The sequence below is a fragment of the Rhodamnia argentea genome, chromosome 2 (genome assembly GCF_020921035.1).
Source record: "Rhodamnia argentea isolate NSW1041297 chromosome 2, ASM2092103v1, whole genome shotgun sequence".
Taxonomy (NCBI): Eukaryota; Viridiplantae; Streptophyta; class Magnoliopsida; order Myrtales; family Myrtaceae; genus Rhodamnia; species Rhodamnia argentea.
In genome coordinates, this window is record NC_063151.1 from 2,122,572 (window position 1) to 2,146,472 (window position 23,901).

The window sequence follows — 23,901 nt, forward strand, 5'->3', positions numbered from 1 at the left end:
AAATTTTCGGATGCACAGTAGCGGGGTTAAGATTTATCAAGATTAGATTTCGGAATTTGTGAAGATGCAAAGGGTAATTTCTAAGTAGCATTAACATGCGACACGACACGTTATTTCTAAAACAATAGAGGATTTCGACATGCTGGGACACGTTATATATTAAATATATATTTTTATACATACATTCTTATATAAAAATATTAATGAGTTTTTTATTCTTTTTCTGTTAGGGATTCATGAGAAGGCTTTTTTTTTCCCCTTGACTGATTATATTAATTTTGAGGTAACTTGATATATATTAATTTTGGGCCAGAAACGGGTAAAGAGTTGGGCCGGTTTTAAAGAGACATGGACTAGAAGATGAAAACTTGTCTAGGCCATATGTATTGATTAATAGATTGGAAAAATAGAGACTTGGCCCAAAACCTAAACGGAAACCAGCCCAGCCTGAGCAATGTGGTGGGCTCATGCACGCCTCTTCAGAATTTTTTTTTTTTGTTGGTGATTTCTACTGATTGATTTGACTTTTGATCTTTACATGATTTTATTTGGCATTTTTTAAAAAATTTTTGGATGGGTTAGGACAAGAGAAATTTAAAAAAAAAATTCTGGAAATTTATTTTTGGTTCAAAAATGGACTGGCCAAAGATGTCAAAGTTGATTTTCAAATTTTGTGAATTTTTATTGAATTTTAATAATTAAAAAAAAAAGACTGATAAAGAATCAAGTGTCAATAATATGTTGATCTTTGTTTAATAAGAACCAAAAAACAAAAAATTGGTAGAGACCGGCTCATCTCAAAATAATGCGGGTGATCACGGTTTTTAATGTGCCACTAAATTAGAAGTTGCTATCACAGGATCAAGATTGCAGGGAGAAAAAGTTCTAAATTCCTCACTATCCCAATGTCGCGACCTAAAATTTGAAAACTCTAGGCTAATAGATTATTAAGTTAATTAATTAAATGAATTAACTAATATAACTCGAACTCTCCTAAGTTCATACCAAATCGCAACTTAATAAGCAAAGATTTTTGAATTCGAATCGCCACTAATCGTTTTTGATAGGTCGATTAGAAACCTAAGTAAATTAGCGGGAGAACTAAATTACTTCTACAAGCCAGAGATTCTAAGTCCGGAGACTTGATTACTCTAGATTACTCTAACGCCCTTTCGATACTATTTTTTTTTTCATGAAAATGAATTTTGTCAAGCAACATTAATTGATTTTAACCTAAGTCACAAACGAAGGTTATCATGCGGGTGCACAATCAATCGATGAACATCGAGAAATCAAATAAACATGCATCACAGAATCCAGTGTTTCTTTCTTTTTTTATTTTATTTTTTACGCATGCATATGATATATGAATTCTACACTAAATGATGCAACGTTGTGATGCAAATGCAAAACTAAGCTGGATGACATGCAAATTAAATTGAACTAATGTGCGAGCGATGTTACAATCTAATTAAATCGACTACATGACTTACAAATTAATTGAAGACCTAAACATGCAAATTCTGTATGATCTAGACCTAGCATGCAAATGCCATAGCAAGTTCATTTTATTTTTTTTGTATTTTTGGATTAATGAATGACCGTAAATAAAACTATGCCTAAAGATAATTACCTTGCATATTTTAGGGTTTAAGTTTGCCTAATCCCTAACATATTAAAGATAAATTATTTTAGACATGAAAATCAATTCACATATGCAGATTCTATCCTAAAATGCAAATCTAAATTAACTTATTCTAAAAATTAAACGTGCAAATATCTACGTGATTCTAATTCTAAGATGCAACTTTTATCTAAAATGCAATGCAATATCTTTAGAATTTTAAATATCACGCAAGAGATTATTCATTCTAAAGATATTATGCCAATCGAATCAAGTGGATATATTAACCGATTTTTGAAAATATTTCGCGAATATTTGAGTCAATCTTTAATTCGTAATCCTATGATTAACGATTGAACTCAAATCCTTACTCGTGTGGCAAGTTGCGGATTAGGAGATTTTCCTAATCGATCACATTTTGAAAGATTTTTGATATATTGAGTATTTTGTATATGTTCAAAAGATTTTTCAGATTAACCAGATTATCACCAAGACTCCAAAACAAATCTCAATCAAATCACAATTTTCAAATTTTGCCAAGTACAGGATATATCGCAAGATTTATTTAGAATTTTGGTTTCTAAATTTAACATGCAAATCTTTCAATCAAGGCCATCGAATATTCAATCACGCAAAACAATGTTCGAGATATGCAACCATTACATTTTAAGCACATAATTTCTGAATCAAAGATATGCTACTAGTTTTGGATAATATACTTGGATAATATACTTGACAGTGCAAAATGTGGCATCATTCAAATACAGAGCATGCAACCTAAGCACTAAATCAAGCAAAAACGAGCAACATCTTCGGGATATTAAATCTAGAGATATACTGTTGTTTCCCGAATTTGAAATTTGTCAAACTTGTAGGCGAACTTCGAATTTGCAAACGGCTTGGAGAATGACTCTCGTACGGATCACTTATTTTGTGAAGAAGGTGATTTTGATAACTTATTTTATTTTATTTTTTGTTTTGGTCAGAGATTTTGATAACCTTGACTATGCCAACTATCGCAATCCAGAGTGCAAGTTTATAGTCGACTTACTAACTCGGCTAATCCCTTGAAGTTGGAATTTCTTCTTACCCGTCCCATGATATCTAAGGAGTTTATCAATGGAAGAAGAAAAACCCTACCTTGGTGGCCGATGACTCTTGAAGGTCCGGTGGTGGATTCGCCATTGATTGATGGATGAAGGAAGAGCAACAAAGATTGACAGGAGTTGATGGATGATAGAAGAGCAACAAAGATGAAAAAGATATCTTCAAAGGATGAATGAAAAACAGCGAAGAAAATCCTGGTGAATTGAATTTCAGTACAAAAAGACTAGAAAAGATGCAGACACGGAAAGAAGAGCAATTTCCAAAACCTACAATGAAGAACAAAGATCCTCCACAAAAAAAAAAAAAAAAAGTAAGAAAATCTATGCAAACGTTAACCCCTCTTCCTGTGATCGTACCTCAGCGCGGAGACGAGCAACACCCACATCAGGACGTATTCGATGAGGAACGACCACAATCCCGTGCGCGCCATTTTGCCATAGCCGCACGTCCATCCGACCAGCAGCAACAACAGACTAACAGATGCCCACCCGGCGAATAAAAATGCCAAGATTTTGACAACAGTACTGGGATGGTTGAGCGCAAAATAAACTAGGGTGGGGGAGATAAGAAGTACGGAGAGGACGATGCTTCCGGCCCACGCGGCCTTGCAACATTCGTCAGAGAACCACCAAAGCTGCGCCATGATGTGCTGGTTGAGGGGCATTTAGGTCTCCTCCTTGGTGATCCATCGGCCTCGGTATGACCGATTCTAAATCTCCAACTAGGGTATCTCCTGTTCTTTTGGCCGGCTCTTGAAGGTCTGCTGGTGGATTCGCAGCCATTGATGGATGATGGAAGAGCAATAAAGATGAAAAAGATACCTGCAAAGAATGAATGAAAACAGAGATATAGCCTTTGTAAGTTGTTATAATATCAATTACAATGAATTAGAATCGGATAGGCACGATCCTAATCCTATAGCTATAGAGAGAGAGTGTGTCTATTATTTGAAACCAACGACGATTTCTGCTTTTCTCTAATCCTCTAGAGAGAGAGAGTATCTATTATTTGAAAAACATTATCTACAACAACAACAACAACCAAAACCCAAAAAAAAAAAAAAAAAGGCAAAGAGGTTAAGTTTCTTCCCTTTCGAAAAGTGTTTTTTGCCTCGACAACGGAAGCTTTTATCAAGCATCTAAAAGATAGCTACGAGCTGGCCAAGGGAAAATAGTTCTGAGGAGAGAAGAATGCTGAAATGACCTGGTCACGTAGAGTTGTGATTTCCAACCCAATCGAGAAAGAAAACTTTGATGTTCTGCCGCAGACGAAAGCAGCACCAACGGAGAAGTGGCGATTATCAAGGCTGACAATTTCTCTGAGCACCCCCCCTTCCTTCTCGAACGTGCTCCCCAAATCAAGTGATGAAACCCTCTTGGATCGAATCTCCACCGGGGAATAGAAAGACGACCGCGAGAGCTGAACGAAAGTAGGCTAGAATCGCAATGAGGGACGCGACTGGATCTTCGGGGAAATCGCGGCCAAAGAGGAGGAACCGCGACGGAGATGGAGGCGCGGCGAAGACCGAGGTGACGGTTAAGGTGATAATCTTTCCCCAGTCGAGTGATAAATCATCCACGACTCTCTTCCATGAATGGGCTCTGTTGTGCTTTTGGGCCTGTGGCCATGGCGAAATGACTGGCGTGTGGGCCATTAAATATTGGGCAAGAAACAGAAAAGCCCTCCATCATACCCTCTAATTCATTTTCTTATTGTATGTATTCGCCAATTTATTTATGAGATATGTGCGCTAGAAGTCCTGAAAATTTTCATGAAAGTTAAATTGCCGCATAGATGTTAAGAGTATGCGACGCCACTTGATACAAAGCACATTACAATTCATGTACGCGGTTACTTCGCTTTTTACGGGTAGTCGATTCGAAAAATGTGGCCATCGACCATTAACCTACGGAACGAGCTTATGATAAATCAGCAAGTTCGATCGGGAATTTGAGAGATAGAGAGAGAACTTAAGCAAAGGAAATTCTCTAATGCGCTATACCAAGGAAAGGAAGTTTAGTGGGTGCTGGATACTTAGGAAAAAGTCCAAAAAAAAAATTCTTAAACCCATTGCATTGGTACCAATTCGGTCCTAAACTTTTCAATTTGACTAATTTAGTCCTAGACTTTTTTGCATTGGTATCAATTCAATCCATCAAGCAAATTTTGATCGAAAATCGCTAACATAGAGACCGACAGTGTCACATAGAATAATGCCATGTCGTTTCTCAAAATCCGCCGCCCGAGCTCGGTGGCAGCACTTATGGGTCCGGCTGCAACGGATGGGAAACGCCGTCATAACACCTAGGGTCATCGATGCTACGAACGCTTGGACCACGACCACGACCACGACCACAATCTATTGAACATTGGAGATCCCAACTTTATATAGGTGAAGGAAAAGGTGGAAACGATTAATGCATTTGTGATTGCGATGAGGATTGCGTTATATGTTTGGGAGTTTTGAATTACGTCTTTTGCAACCAAAAAAAAAAAAAAGAATGCTTTTTTTATAACTTCCATAATGAAACCGACCAAAAAAATATCGCAAATCTATTGCATAATTGCATTGATGCCAATTTTGTTCTAAATATTTCAATTGGACTAGTTTCGTCATAAATCTTTTCACATTAGTATCAATTCAACCTATTGGCCGGAAATCGTTGATGTAAGCACTAGCCATCCTATAGGGCATGTCCACTTCAGCATCGATGTGGACTTATTTAACTATTTTTTTAAAAAAATTATTTTTTCTCTTTACCCATAATGGCCATTGGGCGGGGCAAAGCAAGACCGAATTGGTACAAGTGCAAAATGTTTATGAATGAATTGGTACCACTATAATCTCTTTAGGACTTTTTTTTGGTACTTTTCCCGACTTCCATAACCTATGAATGATACAGAAGAGGAAACAATAGCGATACTAACAATAAGTGCCACCTCATATTTGATTGCAATAAGCTAGATTAAATTAAATAATCTAAGATTAAAATATATTCCGGGTTTTAAGCAGGCGGACTTGCGGGCATTGCATGGGACTTTGTGGCACTAGAGGAAAGGCGTCCGGCCGGCCGACATTGGGAGGAAATCTTCCATGTAACATCTTTGCAAAATCATCACCTAATCAATTTTCTTGACTCCCCTATTATTCACGAAAATTTCCTCGACAACCTTTTTTTACAATCTTATCAATAGGCGCTATTTAAACTGCGAAATTTACAAAATCGCCATTTTACAGTAGCCTACAAAATAAGATATAAGATCTAAAACTTTTAAGATCTAAAACCCTAATTTCGAGCCTCCTCTCGTACATTATTCCTTAACGGACCTCCATGGCGACTCCCGTCACCGTCTCGTTAAGACCCTTCATCGAGCTCTTGAGCTTCCCCTTGAGCCCACTGACCTGATGATCATCGTGACGGTCATGATGTTCGCAATGATCTTCTTCTTCTTCTGGCGATGGCGATGAGGAGGAGAAGTTGTAGCTCTTTAGGAAGGCTTGCCTCGCATGCCGGTATTCGTGGCCTCGGCGGTACTCGTACTTGCTGACTACGATTCCTTCGTTGCGGTATCATCGGCTTGGAAACTGTAATCGTGATGGTTGAGCTGATGATGGCGATCATCATCAAATGGTTCACGTTCACTACTTATGCGTGGTTTTGTACTTTGGTGCTTCGCATGACCTTTTTTTGTGTGTGATGATACTAAGGTTCGCTCGATGTGTCATGGCTTTATATGGACTCAAAAAAGGATTAAAAGAGAAAAGCAGAAGAAAAAGGCTGGGTGGTTGTGGAGATTAAGAAAATGAATGTAATAATTAGTGGGCGAACCAAAAAGGAGAATGGGCACTTAGGGCTGTCAGCTTCTGTGGCACCCAACACATATCCACCCCGTAGAAAAGAGAATGTTTCTTAATGTTAACTGATGTTTATTTAGGTTGTTTATTCCGCTCGCTAGTGTGTCATCACTGAATCAAAAAGTCAGAACTCTTCGATCATATTACAATATTACAGTATCATTGACGTCACATTATCATGTGTGATTATTCATGTCTTATCGCACGTGCCATTATGGCGTCATATTGTCAACATGCGATGTCTTCGATACTAAATCACAATTCTGATCAATGTTGCCATTTCTCAAAAGAACATGGTAGAGTGTTAATCCTTCCATATTCGTTATCAAATCTCAGGTTTCAATTAATAGATGACTTCAAAATAACCCCTTTAAGCAACCGCGTTTTCTGCAATGCCTAGTATTTCATGTCCTATCATTCATGCCATACCTAAAGTCGTGTCATTATCGTGTCATGTTGTCAACACGTTGTCTTTTGGTCCGGATCACTGTTTCCATTTGACCGAAAGATGACTTCGAAATGACCACTATAAGCAACCATGTTTTCCATGATGCCTAGTATTTTAGGTTTTCATCATCATATCTGATCATTCATACAATACCGTGATGTTGTATTATTATCGCATCATGTTGTCGATACGCGACCACTTCTGTATTAAATCACAGTTCCGATTATTGTTGCCATTTCATTGAAAGGGTATTGTACAGTGCTAATCCTTTTCTATACATTGCCGAACCTCGGGTTTGAATTGACATGCAGACTTCAAAACGACTCTTTCAAGCAACTATGATATCCTTAATTCCTAGTATTTTAGGTATTCATTGACAATGTATTAATTCAAGAAGTTAATCACCTTAGTCGATGATATGAACACGTAACAAAGCAGACTTTAAGAAGGTTGATATTTGTTACGTATGCGGAAACAACATAACCTCGGATAATGCAGAACTCTCAAAGGCCCTTTCTGTTCTCGGAAGCTCGTGTCCACCGATTGGCTTGTGTCGTAAAGAAAACGAAGCCCATTTAAGATTTGGCCCAATGCTCTCTGCTTCATGGAAATGAAGGGCGATCTCCCCGAGTTCTTATATACATCCACACGCAAGCGAGGGTCAAATAGACGGCGCGCGGCGATCCAGTGGGTAACCCGGTTATATCTAGAATTCGCCAAGAACGGAGAGATTTATTATCACTCGACTTGAAGGTGAGAAGTTACTACTACTAATCGGTCTTTCGAGGTGAAAATTCATATCGAATTAGCTTGGATTCCTTTCTTGAGCCCAAGATATTTGTTGAGAGGAATCTCTACTGGAGGACGTCGCTTTGACTGATTCTGAAAAGCCAAGTTTCTAGTTTGGCGTCTCCTGGCAATTTTGTTGGGTATTTTGATCTGGGGTTTCTCGATATTGCCGAATAAGTCGAGAGCGAAGTTGAGCAAATCTCGTGCTACTTCCAGTCGTGAAAGTTCCAATGCGTGGGCAAGTGAGAAGGTAATTGAGGTATCTGTCGATGGGGGAGCCTTTGTTTTATGAGATCTTGGAGAAACCTGCGACGAGCTGCGTCGTAGGATTGTGCTATGCAATATGGTTCTACATTCAGAAGAAAGGGATTGGTTATTCGCATGTTGGACTGAGCTACGACGGGGCCATGGAAGGGCACTATTGGCGGATAATTACCTCGGCGTTCTCGCACATTAGCGTCTTGCATCTTGTTTTCGATATGAGCGCGCGTTGGAGTCCTGGAGTGGTAGAACAACTGGGGCTTATGGGTCTTGGCGTGGCGTATTAGCTGGAGTACACCCTTGTTCTGGTCATTCTGTCAGGGGTGCTTGTGTTGGGAATTTACCATGTGTTGATTCATCGATTCAAGATAGGAGTCTTTTCGGAGAGTCACGGCTGTTGGGCATTCCTGTGTTGTCTTTGGGGGGATGGCGATTCTTGCTGTGAAGCAGGCCTCGTCGAAGCTCTCGACCTTTTCGAATTCCTTTCACTTCCCATCAGTTTTGCACCTTTCGAGTCCCTAATTTTCACTTCTATCATTGTTCCCCAGGCAAGTTTTCTTGGGCATTTGTTGGGTATGTTGTTGCTTGTGGCGTGGTTCATCTAATGAATAGTTATTGGGCTGTTTCAATGCTGGGATGGGTTGTGCTTGTGTTGATATATAATTTGAAGCGATCCGGGGCCTATGACTAAAATCGCTCGCGTCTGAATTTAACTGTGAAAGGACAAAACATACGCTCGCGTATGAATTTCACAAGCGAAAGTCTTAGTAAAAACAAACGTCATCAACAAAACTCACAGGTCAAATCAAAACCATTCGTAGCAAGCCAAAGCAACCACAGGCCATACAGAGACTTCCTAGCGTACACAAGAGGTGTAGCACATCTTGTTCTACTGTGCATGTGCAGTTCCCTTTCTCAACAGTCGCCATAAAGCCCACCACCACCAAAACCATGATGTCCAGGAACCCCGAGAACCTCCCCGCCCAAATTATTTTGGGCCAACCACGCCAAATGCCCACACCCAGCAGTGCTATGGTAAGAGCTGCCGTCACGATAAGACCAATGACACCATCTTGCACCGCCTTGGTTGGGGCTATCTGGGAGTCATATATCGTCACTCCAGTTGCCACCACTGTCGCCACAAACGTCAGAATGCCCATATCGAGGATGGCGGCGGCGGCGGGGTCGGCGGCGAGCTCATCCATTTGCTCCTTTGTATCATAAAACACCTCTAGCTCTCTATCATCCATGTCTAATGTGGGAGTAGGATCCCGCATATCACAAAAAATTTATCGGTTGTCAATCGGAAAAATGTTTGACCGTGAGTCTTTATTCATTCAAGATAGTGGATCATGTGCAGAATCTCTTTTTTTTTTTTTAAAGGTGCTAAATAGTTAGGTTTTACCTCGAGAATTTTCGGAATTCTTCTGATTTTTTCAACATTTTTTAGATTTCTTTTTATGATTTTTTCATTTTTTTTTTGGGATTTTTTTATTGCTTTCTATTTTTCTTGATTTTTTTTATTGAAATATATTATCCGGACCAGGTCAGGTTGACCCAGCCTAGCCCATATGAGTAGAGGGTCGGCCTAAACCAAAACGACGTAGTTTTGTTTTTGAATTTTGGAATTTCTCAATTTTTTATTCTTTTTATATTTTCCAGCCCATTTTAAGACCGACGCCCCCATATTGTGCCACGTGTCAAGATCATGACCGTCCGATAAGAGAACGAGTATTTAATTTTCAGAAAAAGAATGGACGGTTGTCATAATCGACCTCCTCGAAGGAGACAATTTACTCTTAAGGGGTAAAATTGTCATTTTTAAAAGGAATTGAGAGGCGAAAACTCAAAAATAGGATTGGTCAGTCAAAATGACCCATCTCCAAATTTTTTGGATTTTCTGGAATTTTTTTGGAATTTTTCTTGATTTTTTTTCCATTTTTTTTTAATTTTATGATTTTTCTATTTTTTTGGATTTTTCCAAATCATTTTCGGATTTTTTTTATTTAAAAGAAAAAGTTATCCGGACCGGGTCGGGTTGACCCGGCCCATGCCTCACCGGCGTCCGGCCCGGACTGTACGGGTCCAAGTCGGCCTAGACCAAAACGACGACATTTCACCAATTTTCGAAAAAAATTTCGAAATTTTTTATTCATTTTTCAAATTCTCACCAATTTTTTATCCTACGTCCGTGTTAGGACGCATGGCACGATACCGACCGTGCGATTCAAAAAAAATTTTGGAAAATTTTTATTTTAAGAAAAATATTGACGATATAGATTGCGACGTGTGGCCAAACCTGGACCACACGATCGCAAAAGCTATTTTTTTAGAAAATCATTTTTAATTCGAAAAAATTCATTTTTATTTTTAAAAAGCTAGATTTTGACACGTGGCTTTCGTGAAACCGTCGGATCTTCTTTTGGATTTTTTACAGAGTCGGTTGTAAAAGCCCACTGACGTGGTCGCCACGCGGCTACCACGTCATCACCACGTTGGCGTTGACCAAGTCAACTATCGTTGACCGGTCAACGCATCGTCGGGGAAGACAATCGGCGCCTCGCCGGAGACATGATTCCGACGTCCAAACGGCGGCCAAACTTTGCGATTTTTCTACCAATCGACTCCTCAGTCCATCCTCATCAACATACATCTAATTTCAGCCTCAACTGAGCTAAAACTAACCTAAGAAACTCCGGCCGAAACTATTTTTCCGGCGGAGCTTCATCCTGGCAGTTTCTAACGCGACTTCACTAACCGAAACTATCAATCAACATCACTAGGTTCTATAGGAACTTATCTGATGATCGCGACGCGTCGATTCTATGTGTAATGAGCACAAGAGCTCAAGAGGAGTTTTCGGTTATAGGATTGACTCAGAGGTTTTCACGCAAGAAAAACGCAAACGAAGCATGGAAACAAGAGCAGCAATGTAGAAGGAACGATTTAGCCTAAGAATCTCGAAGAAAAAGTGATCGGATCGAGCTAAACCATTAAAGCCCGAGCTCGGTATCGGCGATGAAGCTTACCTAAACAAAGCTCGAAGGTCTTGGGCGGAGCTCCACTAATGGCCGCGCAAGAGCTCTCTATTTCTCTGATCCCCTCTCAGTCCGTTCGTTCTGTTATCTGTGAAGGTAACTGTGTGAAATTCTAGAAGCCATCAGTCCGTTACCTGGCCCTGGGCGAAAATAACAGAAAGCAAAGAAACGACCCTCCCTCACGTGCACGACGCCGGAGACAAGTGCTATTAGGCACATCGGCGTCGGACGGGATCCGGCGAAGGCGCCGGAGTGCACGTTTGCCCATGGATGTCGTGAATTTCTAGCTTCCTGGATCGCGTGGGTGTGCTGCTCGCGAGAGAGAACCAACGGGGAAGATGACGAACAAAAGTCGGGTGGCTGGGTTGGATTCGCCCAGCTGGGCTTGTGTAGTCACGTGTCGAAAATTTTTATGATACGTGGGAACAATGTTTGTGCAAAACTTCATTACCAAAAGAAAACACATCTCTTAAGGAATTTCGGTTATACACGCCAGTAGTTGATGCAGAGGGTAGTACTATGTTAAGAGATCTAATCTTGGACATAAAAAACGAAACAAGACAATTTTTGTAAAAGAAGAAACCGAGACGTAGAATGGAGAATTCAATGGAGAGCCCCGAGAGGAGGAGGAGGTGTTGGGGTTGTGTGGTTGTGTTTGGGGGGACGTAACTACGCTGGTCTGTCAAATGATTCAACTGTTTCGACCAAAAAAAAAAAAAAGACTAAGTCGTTATATTTGAATTATGTGCAGAGTCAAATGAAAGAGGCAATTGTCACGGGCCGGGAGATTGTGATCGACCCGCGCGCGACTCGGGCTATTCTTTCTAACCTGGATCGCGTAGAGAGAGATGATCGAGAGGGAGAGGCTCTGGGGAGGAATACTTTCTATTTCTTTCTGTGGATGATCAAATGAGAAGGAGGACTCCCCTTTATATAGGAGGGGGCCTCAAATTACAACCGTAGATCTAGATCTCATCTAACGGCCTAGACTTCATCTACCGACTCCCCAACCACCGACAATAAATAGGAAGGTTCCAGAACATTGCCAAATTACCGACTCGCCCGCCCCTGGAAACCTTCTAGAATATTATAGAAAATAGTAGAAAACCCTAGACAAACCCTAGGGACCAAGACACAGCAAGTCTTGGGCATCTCTCGGCCATCCGCACTACCGTTTGGGGCATGAAAACCTCGGCCCGTGTCACAATGCTCATATCACTGCAGTTGGAACTAGGAACACAGGGTTAGAAAAGAATTAATGAGTTCTAGTCATGTAGCAATCTGATTAATTTGATTGTAGTCTATTGACTGGCTTCCATTAGATGGCCCTCGCCAGCTACTAGTTTCGAACTAATGGATGACAATACTACCTCAGTTTTTGTCTTATTTGGTCATCTTTCGTTAGAATTACAGTAATGTGCATGTATCTAAAATAATCTTACACTTTTTAATTTCTACTTTTTCTTAAGTCGCACAAGCTCCACAGTAAAGCGTCATATATTCAGTTAACTCATGATTGTCTTGTAAAGAAATGTCCCTAGTTGCAAAAATTTAACGTGAAATTTTGGAAATGTTGATTTATATTGCAGTGTAAGTTGTGTGAGTAGTGCAGTACATATAACTCCTGTGAAAGTGGCACTCAAATGGCTTATAGCCAGTGGTATGGGCAAGCGTTTGGCACTCTTTTGAAGTAATCTGAATCCTGCCGAATCAGGAAAGTTAAACAGGATCTCATTCCTTGAAGGGCTTTGACATAAGTACATACACAAACAGGCCAATACAGGGCATTATCACATAATGTATAGTTTCAGCATGTGGTGATGTACTTGAGCCCTAATTCATATTTCATGTCCCCATCACATACCCACTTGACTGTTTGGCAAGAGAGATAAGAACGGAAACATGTCATCGTTCCTTCATCCTGGAACAAGAAAACAAAGGATATGCAGTTAATTTGGATGGGGGGATTCTTGTCCTGTCCAGATCAAATAAACTCACAATATATTTGGTATAGTTGTGGTTATATTGCGCTGTTAGCTTTGCGGTCTAGAGCGGCCACTGAATCATTCATGTTTTAAGATGCATTACCTCAAATATGTGCAGTTTCCTGCGAGATGCTATAAGCTGCAACATTTGTGGGAGTGCTGTAGCTGTGAAGAATATACCAGATACTTCATACAAACTGGAACGCTTCTTTTTGCAATTGCAGCTGCCGTCGAAAAATTGTTTCTGTTTTGTGCCAATGTTATAAGGTTGAACGCAATCTGTCATGTTTCTGTTCTAATTATACTAGATAGGACAAAAAAAAAAAAATCGACTGTCATCTTTCGAATTCTTACTTTTGATAATATTCGAGGAAGAGATCAGATTTTGTTTTGTTTATTTGTTGGACTCTTGAGAAATGATAAAATGATGAACTTAGTTTCATCATATCGGCAATGTAATTGGCGCATAAAACATTTTGTCACGGTACACTACGAACTCCAATTTTTCTGCGTTTGGACGAACATATGTGTAGTCAAACTTCTCAGGGAAACAATATGAAATAAACAATGAGTTTGTACGATTCAGATTTCGGTGAAAAGGACATCAAATCACAGATGTGGAATGGGGGAAGAGGGTGTTGGATAGAAGACAGGACTCTCTTTCAATCTCAAGACTTGGCTGCTGATAGATACATATTAATGCCCATACACTTTCAATAAAATCTCATTATTATAACTACAAAGACTGCACTTTTGTACTATATATTTCGCATCGCTGCAATTAGAGTTGGCATTCTCAACACAAATTACATAGGGAGAGAGAGCGAGAGAGAGAAGGAGCTTTGGGGGCATGGCTACTTGGAAGACTTGTTCTTGGCTCATCAAAAGAGAAACCCTCCTTCGGAAGCTAACGTTGCTCCCGTGGAGATGAATGAGCTCTTCTCAAGCGATTGGAATTTTGATTTCTTTGATGATTATCAGATTCCTTCTCCATCCTCCCATTTTCCAAACTATTTTTCTTCACAAGAACCATTGCTCTCTCCTCCTACACACCATCCAGACCAGAACATCTTCACTGAACTTCATCACTATCCACTTAGCATTGAGTCCTTGGCTCACCAACTCCTCAATTCGCCAATCTCGCCCCCGCGGATCACCTGTTTGTCCTATAGCCCGCGCGATGACGTTCAACTTTTCCCAGTTCAAGAAATAACACTTCCCTTGTCCATGACAATGGAGGAAGGAGAAGCCGCATTTCTTCATGCAGATGATTTTAATCAGGCCCTTGGGATGCGAGGAGATTGTGAACCAGAATCGATGGAGTCTCCGAGTAATCAGGTTCCAGGATATTTCGAAGCAGGTCTGCTCGTTGGGGACAAAGAACAATCGAGCTAGCAAGAAGTTGGAGGGACAGCCGTCGAAGAACTTAATGGCCAAGAGGAGGCGAAGGAAGCGGCTCAATGACCGGCTCTCGATGCTCAGATCCATCGTCCCGAAAATCAGCAAGGTGTACAGATATTTTCAGTTTGTTGGGTCATTATCTGATTGCTGAACTTCTTGTGTTGCTGAAAAGTTCTAGTTGGGGTTCTGTTCTCATCCATGTTATATATGTTGTATGCTAGATGGACAGAACATCAATCCTAGGTGACACAATTGACTACATGAAAGAGCTGCTTCAGAAGATCAACCACTTGCAATATCACAGCTTCGGTCCCTATCACTTGAACATAGTGGACATCATAAAAGACATGAAACCCAATGAGATGCTGGTGAGAAATACACCAAAGGTAAATTTTTACCGAAACTTCCTATAATTAGAATCAATCATTTGTCGACAGAATCTAAATATAGAGTTTGGGCCATGTCTTTTTCAGTTCGACGTGGAGAGAAGAGACGTGGAGACGAGGGTCGAGATCTGCTGTGCTGTGAAACCGGGTTTGTTGCTGTTGACAGTGAGCAAATTGGAGGCGTTGGGCCTTGACATTCAGGAGTGTGTCATTAGCTGCTTCAATGACTTTGCCATGCAAGTTTCTTGCTCAGAGGTACTAAAACCAGCAATCATGTGAAGTGAGGATAGCTTTTTCAGCCTCATGCTTTTTCTAGCAGAGTTCCGAGTCATAAAATATTTAAATTTGTAATGTGTTCTTGCATCTGCGGGCAGTAGGAAGTGCAGCAGAGAAATCTCACCAGCACTGGGGATATAAAGCAAGCGCTGTTCAGAAACGCCGGATACGGAGGAAGATGTCTGTAATGATTTGAAGAGAATTAGAAAGTTTCCTGTTTACTAGGCCTTAGATTGAACTCTGCATATAAAATGCTTTTTCTTTATTTTCTCTTGCTGAACTGAGGAATTTCTTGAATTTTACTTCATGTGGGGTTGAAACGTTGACCATCGGGGAGAAAAGTGTTCTCTTCTTTATCTTTTCGTGTCAACCTTCGAGTTAAGTTCAACGAGTCTCGAATTTACGCAAAATGAAAATGCATGGGTCCCATGGTTTAGATTAATCGAGAAATCAAAAGTGAAAATCAATCCAGATAGGTTGTTAAATTATCCCATTCAAATCATAGCAAAAGCAAGTTGTGGTGTATCTGAATCTGTAAGCTACATTCTGCAGTAGAAGAAGAAGTCTCCGCAGGAGTCAGAAGAGAGAGGAAGCAAGGACAAGTTTGTGGGTTTTAAGGTCGAGATTTTGCTTTCGGTTCTTCCTTTTCATATGGTTTGCTTCCTTAAAAGAAGATCAAACCTCCATAAATGGTTTCTCAATGTGCACCTGAATTTCGATAAAGTTTAGTAGTACAACTTATCCTGAAAAATCAAACTGTCAAAGTCACTCTCATGTTATGCGATTCCTAGACATCGAGTTGGCTCATCATAGTAAATAAAAGAGTTAGACCGATCAGGTGATTCTCGCACTATATGTGTGACCAAAACAATATCGATTGAACCCGATACATATAAGTTGAATTCGAATTACTAAGTGTGACGAGAACCATGTGAGTCCCACCGGTTTCGGCGGTCTAGATTTATCTTGGTTCATGTACTTAGTTCGTGATAATCTTTGCATACAATCATGCATTTATCTATTGACATCATTTTTCCTTTTCTGTTCATGGCTAACTATGCTTGACATCAAATTGATTTGATCTACTCATGGATTTGTTTAACATTAAGACTCCATCTGTTTAGTAGAAAATGAATGATTTACCAAATATTTTCCTAAAAATAATTGCTTATATAGCTGAAAAATACGAGTGAACAGAAAATATTTTCATCTTTGACTAAAATATTTAGATGTAAATTTTTATTTTATAGCGAAAATATTTTTTATTGACTAATTATTTCGAGTAATACAAACGATTGTTTTAAGAAAAATAATTTTCGAATCATTCGTTTTTCAAAAAAGAAACTAAGCCTAAGTATTGATTTTAAAATAACCATGGATTTTTTTTCTATGTAACTTGTTGATAATTTACCAATGCCATTAGAAGATTACCATAGTAGGCAAGTTTACCAATTTTGTACTAATTTATTAACTTTTATTTGCATAATTTTTACCTTGTCGGATATCTATTCAATTATCAGAGCACGAAATAGATCAGTTTCCGATGACCAGCAGAGAAGAAGATGAACGTAGGTAGGGAAAAAAATATAAAAAAAAAAGAATAAAAGAAAAGGTAAAACTGAAACTTTTTGAAAAAAAAAAAAATTTCTATTTTAGCACGCGGTTGCATCACCTAGACGGTTGTAGTGCTAACTAAACCACCGTGCCGGCGATTTGCAATTAAAAAAAACAACTAGTCAAATGAATTTCATTATAAAATTTCTGACCCCCAAAAAAAAAAAAAACTTCATTATAAAATTGTTAAAAGGTCTTAACCATCGCACAGCGAGAACATTAGCATAAGCATCATGCTCGGCTGCCGACTGTGGTATATCCACATTCGAACAACCATCGGTGACGCAAAAATGGCGGGCATCATGAGACCCTTATAAAATTTGTCGGACCGGGGAAACGGCGAACAAAACAGAAGGCATCCCGCATCCGGGACAGATACGGAAAACCGGACCCTCCTACCGACGCGATCCGTCCGAATATTCCCCCCGGTTCAAGTTCCAAAGCCTCCCGCCACGTGGCATCCCGTTTTGCGGGAGCCGACCGGCCGCTACCAAAGGAGCATCGCCACGTGGCTCTATGGATGACGTTATTCGGATTCGGGTGCCACTTCTTCTTCTGGCGGCGCGCCACGGTGGTTGGTCGGTTGGTCCCAGCCAACTTGCAGCGAGAAATCGAAGACGAAGCTTCATTTCTTTTTTCCCCCCGATTTTTTCCTTTTCCGAAGAATAAATTAAAAAAGGAAATAGAATTATTATTTCGAGGTGTGTGGAATCGGCGGCCGGGGGAGTGGGGGGTGGGTGGTGGTTTCGATTCGCACACGGCGCACGCAAACGCTACGACTGTGGTGATCCACTGTAGTGCGCCGCATGGTGGGTGTACAAGTAATGCCTCCTCATTATGCCCTGCCTCCTTACGCAACAGCCCTTCGTTTGTCCTCCTCCCTTGCAATTCGCAACCCCTCCGCTTCGAAGCCGCGGCGGCGACGACGTCTCGACCTCCCTCTCCGTTCTTGTCTCTCCCCTCTCCCTTCAGGTAATCCACATTCCCCGCGAATCTGCGTTTCGGTCTTGTGATTGATGATTCCTAGGATTGCTCTTCAGTTCTTTTTTGTTTTTACTCTCTGCGTTGCTGTTTGTTTTGGTTGGTGATGGATTGCGTGGGATTCGATCCGTTTCTACTGAGAAAATTGATTTTTTTATGACAATTTCGTCGCTTGGATTTTGGGGGTTGGTTTGTCGAGTTTCGATTTAGGTAGTGAATTTGTGCACGAGACGGATCCCTTTTTCCCCTTTTGCAGTGTCAAGAGCTTGGGCGCTGCGCATCATGAATGTCATCAAAAAGGATTCGGCTTTCTTGAGATGTTGGAACATGTGTCCTCTTTTTTGTCTGATGATGATATGATACGTAGAGTGGGATGATATGATCCATTTTCTTTGGTTTTAGATATGGATGCTGCAGTGACAGGGCTATATCCATTGCACCGATGCAAGACACTTCACCTGGTATGCAGCATTGCCATGTTTTAGCTTTCTTTAATCCATGTAATGGCATATTCATAATGTGGAAGGAGAAAAGAACCACCACGCATATTTGTCTTATGATCTCTTTGATGCTCACCTCAACCCTCTCGGCTGGCAGCAGGTGGTAATTTTTTTTTCCCATGCTGTCTTCAAAGGGTAATTATGTTGAGAGAGGAATTTATAAAAGAGACTGCATTTTAGTGGATTTCACATTAGGAATGAGTTGCTTCCCTGAAATTGACAAACGGAATATTCTTGTCAGAAGAACTTCATTGAAAAAACAAGTTGGTCTTGGATAGGATATTAATATAATAGATAGGGCAACAATTACATAGCCAACCTAAGTTAGTGTGAGAATTGAGAAGGCTTTTCTGTTTTGTTCTAGTTATAATGCCCTGAACTCTATATTTTGTACGTTTTTGGACCTTCAGGAGATCTATTAGAAAAAGTCCACGATACCTTTTCTTTTTTCCTATGCAGTTTGTTTGGACCGGTTTACTCTTTGATGATCTCTTGATGCGGTTGGTAACTTGCGCAAGCATGTCCGAGCTTGCGGACTTTTCGAGAAGATTGATCTTGTTATCACTTCCCCTTTGACGAGGTACTGTGATTTGCTTCGAATTTGTTTCTTGCCTTATCTTTTCATATGTTCTTACAGATTGCATCGTCTTCAATACTTATTTATGTGAATTGGTGTGTTAGATTGTTGAGGACCTAAATTCTTGTGTACCACTTGTTCTCTGTTGCATAGGATGCAAGTTTTAGTTGTTTTCGTTACGCTTAACTGCTTTACTCATTTAATCATTGATAATAAGTTAGTATGGCTTTGATATAAGTCCTAGAAATTGGTTGCTAGAGGTACCTCTGACATGAGGTCCTCTATCTTGAATGATTGCATTTAACCTTGCAACGGGACAATTTCGTTCATAACATAAGAGGAGTGTAATTGACGTAAATTTAGGATGGCGTTTTCTTTTTCATTTGATGAAGAATGGCCAATGGCGCAAAGTGTCAAGATAATGAAAATAGTAATATTTTCTATTAACTTGAGCATTAGATGGATGCTTACTCAGTTCAACATATATCAGAATGTCTATGTTGAATTCCTCACACTTCCTTTTTACCATTTATGAGTTTTTGTTCTTTACACGCTATAGTTTTAATCATTCTTTTGTCCACATGTTTCGGGTCCGCATACTTTAAGTTGTTAACTTGACATTCTACTAGCCTTTGCATGCGGGGCATGTTATGGTACACAATTTCGATTTCAAGTTTGTTCGATTTCCGTTTTTACACCATTTATGTGATCACTTGCAAAACTATGCAAACAGCTGTTGGAGTTTTCGGTGGTGAAGGCTATACAGATGGAATAGTTGCACCTCCCTTGATGGTTGCAAATGCAGGGAATAGTAATCATCCTGCTATTTCAAGTCTCAATTGCCCACCATTTACTGCTGTAGAACTTTCTCAAGAACATTTGGTAAGTGAATGCTTGTGTAATAAAAAGATCATCCTCTAAGTCCTGAATGTTGGTTTATTTTACACAATATTATTCGGTGGAAGCATGGACATGCCCCTAGAGTAAGTTTTCTCTCTGCAAAATGTTGGCACTTTTCTTCTTGTCAATACCCATTTCTAAAAAAAGGAGAATGCCCCTGTCTAAATGATTGCACATTGAGTTTTAAATGGGCTCGGTGCACTTGACAGATTGTAGTGCATTCTATTCAAGCCTACAATATTTAATCTGTTTGCTCTTAAAATGCACTAGTATCTGTAGTGGACAAGGATTGCGTGACATAAGAAAAAGAATTCGCCTTTCTGTCCTTGACTAGTATGATAATTTTGTGAATTGAAAAGAGGATATCATGTGGAAGTACTGCTCTTTATATGACCGGCTTTATTAGGGTCATTCTTCGGAGTTTTTTTTTTCTCCTTTATTCAAGACTAAGGCCTGCAATGCTATACGGAGTTGAATGTTGGCCAGCATAGAGGCAACATAAACATAAAATGGGAATAGCGGAAATGAGGATGTTAAGGTGGATGTATGGTCATACAAAGATGGATAAGATAAGAAATGAAGATATTCAACGAAAAGTTGGAATAGTACCGGTGGCAGAAAACATGAGAGAACATAGATTGAGATAATTTGGGCATATTCTTCGAAGATCCCTAGATACTTCGGTAAGAACAGCAGTTTGTTACTAAGAGCTGACATAAAGAAAGGAAGAGGTCGGCCGAAACTTACCTGGGGGGAATGTAGTAAAACAAAATTTAATGAAGTAGGAAATAGATTGACGTACGATTTGTCTTAGGACGGAGTGGAGGAAAGCTATTAACGTTGTGGAGGGGCAAAATTCCTATGTTTCAGATTGTCCTTTTTAGTCCTTTATATATATATATATATATATATATATATATATATATATATATATATTGAGGGAAAAGAAATAATTATATAAAAATAAAAATTATTTTTATTTTTATATAATTATTTCTTTTCCCTCAATCGGTTTTGCTTCTATTTTATTTATTTTTGAGTTCATCGACCGCCGACCCCAACTAGTTTGGGATAAAGGTGATGTTGATGTTGATGTTGATGTTGTTGTTGATGTTATTCAAGATTAAGGGATGCTTTCTTGTTTACTTACTAATTCTGAAGGAAGCTCATGCATATTAGGAGAGTTCTGGTTATTCTTTAGCAATTCACTAAACTTGCTTAAGTTCTAGTACTCAACCCAAGGACTTCTTGTCTTGTTAAGGATGACCAACCATTCCATATTTGTAGTTAAAGAATGATCAGTTTCTTCATGTTGCATGGTTTCTCCTTTTAGCAGTTAGAACAGTGGATAACAGGATGCATCATTCAGCCTTCGCCAATTTTCATTTGTGCAGCTGAAATTCGGCTTACCTTATGGCTATCACTATAGAAAATCATTTGATTGCTACTGCTCTCTTTGTATTTTATTTCTATTTTGATGCAAAATAGATGTGTTAGCACAAGTGGATGACCTAACATGATGTGGCATGATGGTAACCTCACACAGCGATCTGATTTTCGCCCAAGCATCAAAATCCATAAGATTGGTTGCAGATCTTGTACCATGGATCATGCTGTCCTGTTGAAAAATGACCTATTTAGCTTGTCATGTCGTGTATTTAGTGAGTCAGATGTTCTGTCAAATTGAGTTTGCATATTCTATTGAAAATCAGGACAACCTAGAAACAGAGTAGTGATTATTACATGACTTTGCAAAGTATAGTGTTAAAACCCCAAGCTGAATCAACCGTTATATAATTAACCTCCCTTAGAACTACAAGAAGGTGTTGCAAGACAAAGATGCAGACATTTTGCTTCTAGTTATTGTAGAATTTTTTTGCTTCTAGTTATTGTAGAATTTCTCTCTTTCCTGAAGTTTTGTGGATCCTCTTATATTGATTTTGAACATTCCTTGCAAAGCTTCAAGTTACTAAAATTTTACATTTTTGTCCATAGGGAGTTCATCCTTGTGACAAAAGACGAAGCAATTAGTGAAGTATCGGTTGCTCTTTCCTGCAATTGATTTTTCATTGGCAAGTGCTTTATTTCTTAAACTCCTTTGTTTTACGGGCATTTGCTTGGAAGTCTCAGCATTAGCTAATCTCGGTTTTTAACTTTGATATTAACTTTTCTTTAGATTGAGAATGAAGACGACATCTTGTGGACGCCTGATGTTAGAGAAAAGAATGAGGAAGTTGCCATTCGAGGAATGAAGTTCTTGAACTGGTACTCCCTTACTTCCTGCTCGGTGCTTCACAGTGTAAACTACAATGCAAAATAGAGTTGAAACTTGTATGATCTTGGAAGAAAATAGCTGAAAAGCTATGTCAAAATAGAAAATCTGAAATCAGCCATTTGATTCTGCATCTCAAGGTTTTGATTTTTCTTCAGGTTGTGGACGCGGGAAGAGAAGGAGATTGCAGTTGTTACCCATAGTGGATTCTTGTTTCATACCCTCAGCGCCTTCGGAAATGATTGTCATCCGTCGGTGAAGAGCGAAATGTGCAAGCAGTGAGTGTCTCTTAGTTCATATTTGGTTGATTGGTTCTAGTCAATGGTTTTATATTTCTAATTATGATTGGGAGCACAAAAATGTGTACTGCATTATTATTATTGTTTACATTTGGTCCTTCATATTGTCTCCCTTCTGAATGTATGCGTAATGAGTGAATGACATGAAATTAAGGTTTTTCTCAAAAAAGTACTCTGAAGGTTTTATGGTATGCTAGATTTTCTGACTTGTACACAGTTAGCAGTTACCACTGGTTATCCACTTTTGAGTGTGTTGCTTGATCATCTTACCACAACTGGTTGTCAATCAGAAAAACTTGATTGTAGATGGGTGATGCCCATCAGTCTATAGGGACGTTGATAGCCCTCCACACTCTTATTGCTTGACCGTGTGCAAGACCAGACTGTATATTTCAACTGCAAATAGAGCAAAGAGATCAAATTCTTCTCCAACGTGTGCCATAGTCAACCTTTTTCGGCCATTTCTCCTCTCTTTCTTAAATCCATCCAAAAATGCTGATCGGGCCCTTTTTTGGCACGGGTGGGCTTGAGCCAGACGCATCATTAGGTCCAGTTCTAATGGAGAAGCCTCGGTATCATATGGAGGGACAGTGGGGATGAAGTTACTTAGGCTCTGTCTGGCAGTGATTCCGTTCTCAAAAAATGATTTAGATCAAAATCACTTTTTTTTATTCTGTTCCTCGAATGATTTTTTGAGAATCAGAACGCGTTTGGTAACTATTTAAAATTTTTGTTCTTGAGACAGAAACACGTTTGGTAGTTGCACAAAATTTCCGTTCCCAATTTTTCATTTAAATTAAATAATTATATAATTACATTTGATGACAAAGAATAGGGAAAATAATCAAATAGTGATTATGGAGCAAAAAAAAAAAGAAAAAGCAACAAAATTTCCGTTCCCAATTCGTTTGTCGATTTATCATGAGTATGCAATCGTTTATATTGTTTGAAAGTAATTCGTATTACATTTGCAGAATTTGTCTAAATCATTTGTTTGTTATTATTTCTTGTGACTTTTAGATTCATTACCCAAAAAAAAAAAAAAATGAAAGAAAAGGTCCTCATTGTGCAACCGCCTATAGTTTTGCACTCTTGTAATTACACATCGTACAAGCTTATAAGACCCGCAACTCAACTACATTGATTTTTTTTTCACCCGACTCGACAAATTTTTTGTGCGGCTCAAAAAATAGAGATTTAGTTTGCAACGCGGAGGGTTGGGTCCAGTCTTTAATTAAAAAAAAAGATAAAAGTTGAAAAAACATAATAGGAAATAAAAAATACAAAATTAATTAGAATAAAAAATAAAATAGCTAAAAATTAAAAAAAAAGCATGCGTATTAGAGGTCCCTTAACATAAAAAATAAATTAGATTTAAAAATATCTAAAAACTAATTTTTAAATATAAATATAAATTGAATTTAAAAATAGGCTTAAAAATTTACAAAAAAAACTATTTTTTTTTTAAAAAAAAAAGGGGAGGGGAAGAATCTGGTGACGAGAATTTTTTTTTTCAAAATTTTAGCATTTTTCAATCTTAATTTTTTTATTTTTAAATTATTAAATTAAAAATATAAATATTTTTTA

The 23,901-nt window shown here is 39.0% G+C and overlaps 2 protein-coding genes and 1 pseudogene across 3 annotated transcripts in view; all 3 read left to right on the forward strand.

Moving 5' to 3' along the window:
• Positions 1 to 7,815: 7,815 nt before the first annotated feature.
• LOC115746248 lies at positions 7,816 to 8,776 on the forward strand (annotated as a pseudogene).
• Positions 8,777 to 11,152: 2,376 nt separating this feature from the next.
• On the forward strand, positions 11,153 to 15,401 carry LOC115746250 (transcription factor bHLH61-like). Its single transcript, XM_030681952.2, is given in 6 exon segments — positions 11,153 to 11,219; positions 13,923 to 14,470; positions 14,472 to 14,615; positions 14,731 to 14,895; positions 14,983 to 15,150; positions 15,273 to 15,401. Coding segments are annotated over 6 exon segments (1,179 nt in total). The 3' UTR covers positions 15,360 to 15,401.
• Positions 15,402 to 17,497: 2,096 nt separating this feature from the next.
• Positions 17,498 to 23,901, forward strand: part of LOC115746246 (phosphoglycerate mutase-like protein 1) — a 34,982-nt gene continuing 28,578 nt past the window's right edge. The window contains exons 1-2 of one of the 2 annotated variants that reach the window (XM_030681949.2): positions 17,498 to 17,757; positions 18,169 to 18,227. In XM_030681949.2, the coding sequence (XP_030537809.1) occupies positions 17,592 to 17,757; positions 18,169 to 18,227 (225 nt within the window). In that variant the 5' untranslated portion in view covers positions 17,498 to 17,591. Of the gene's footprint in view, positions 17,814 to 18,168; positions 18,228 to 23,901 lie in introns of both variants that reach the window. The other variant, XM_048274959.1, reaches the window with a different exon arrangement.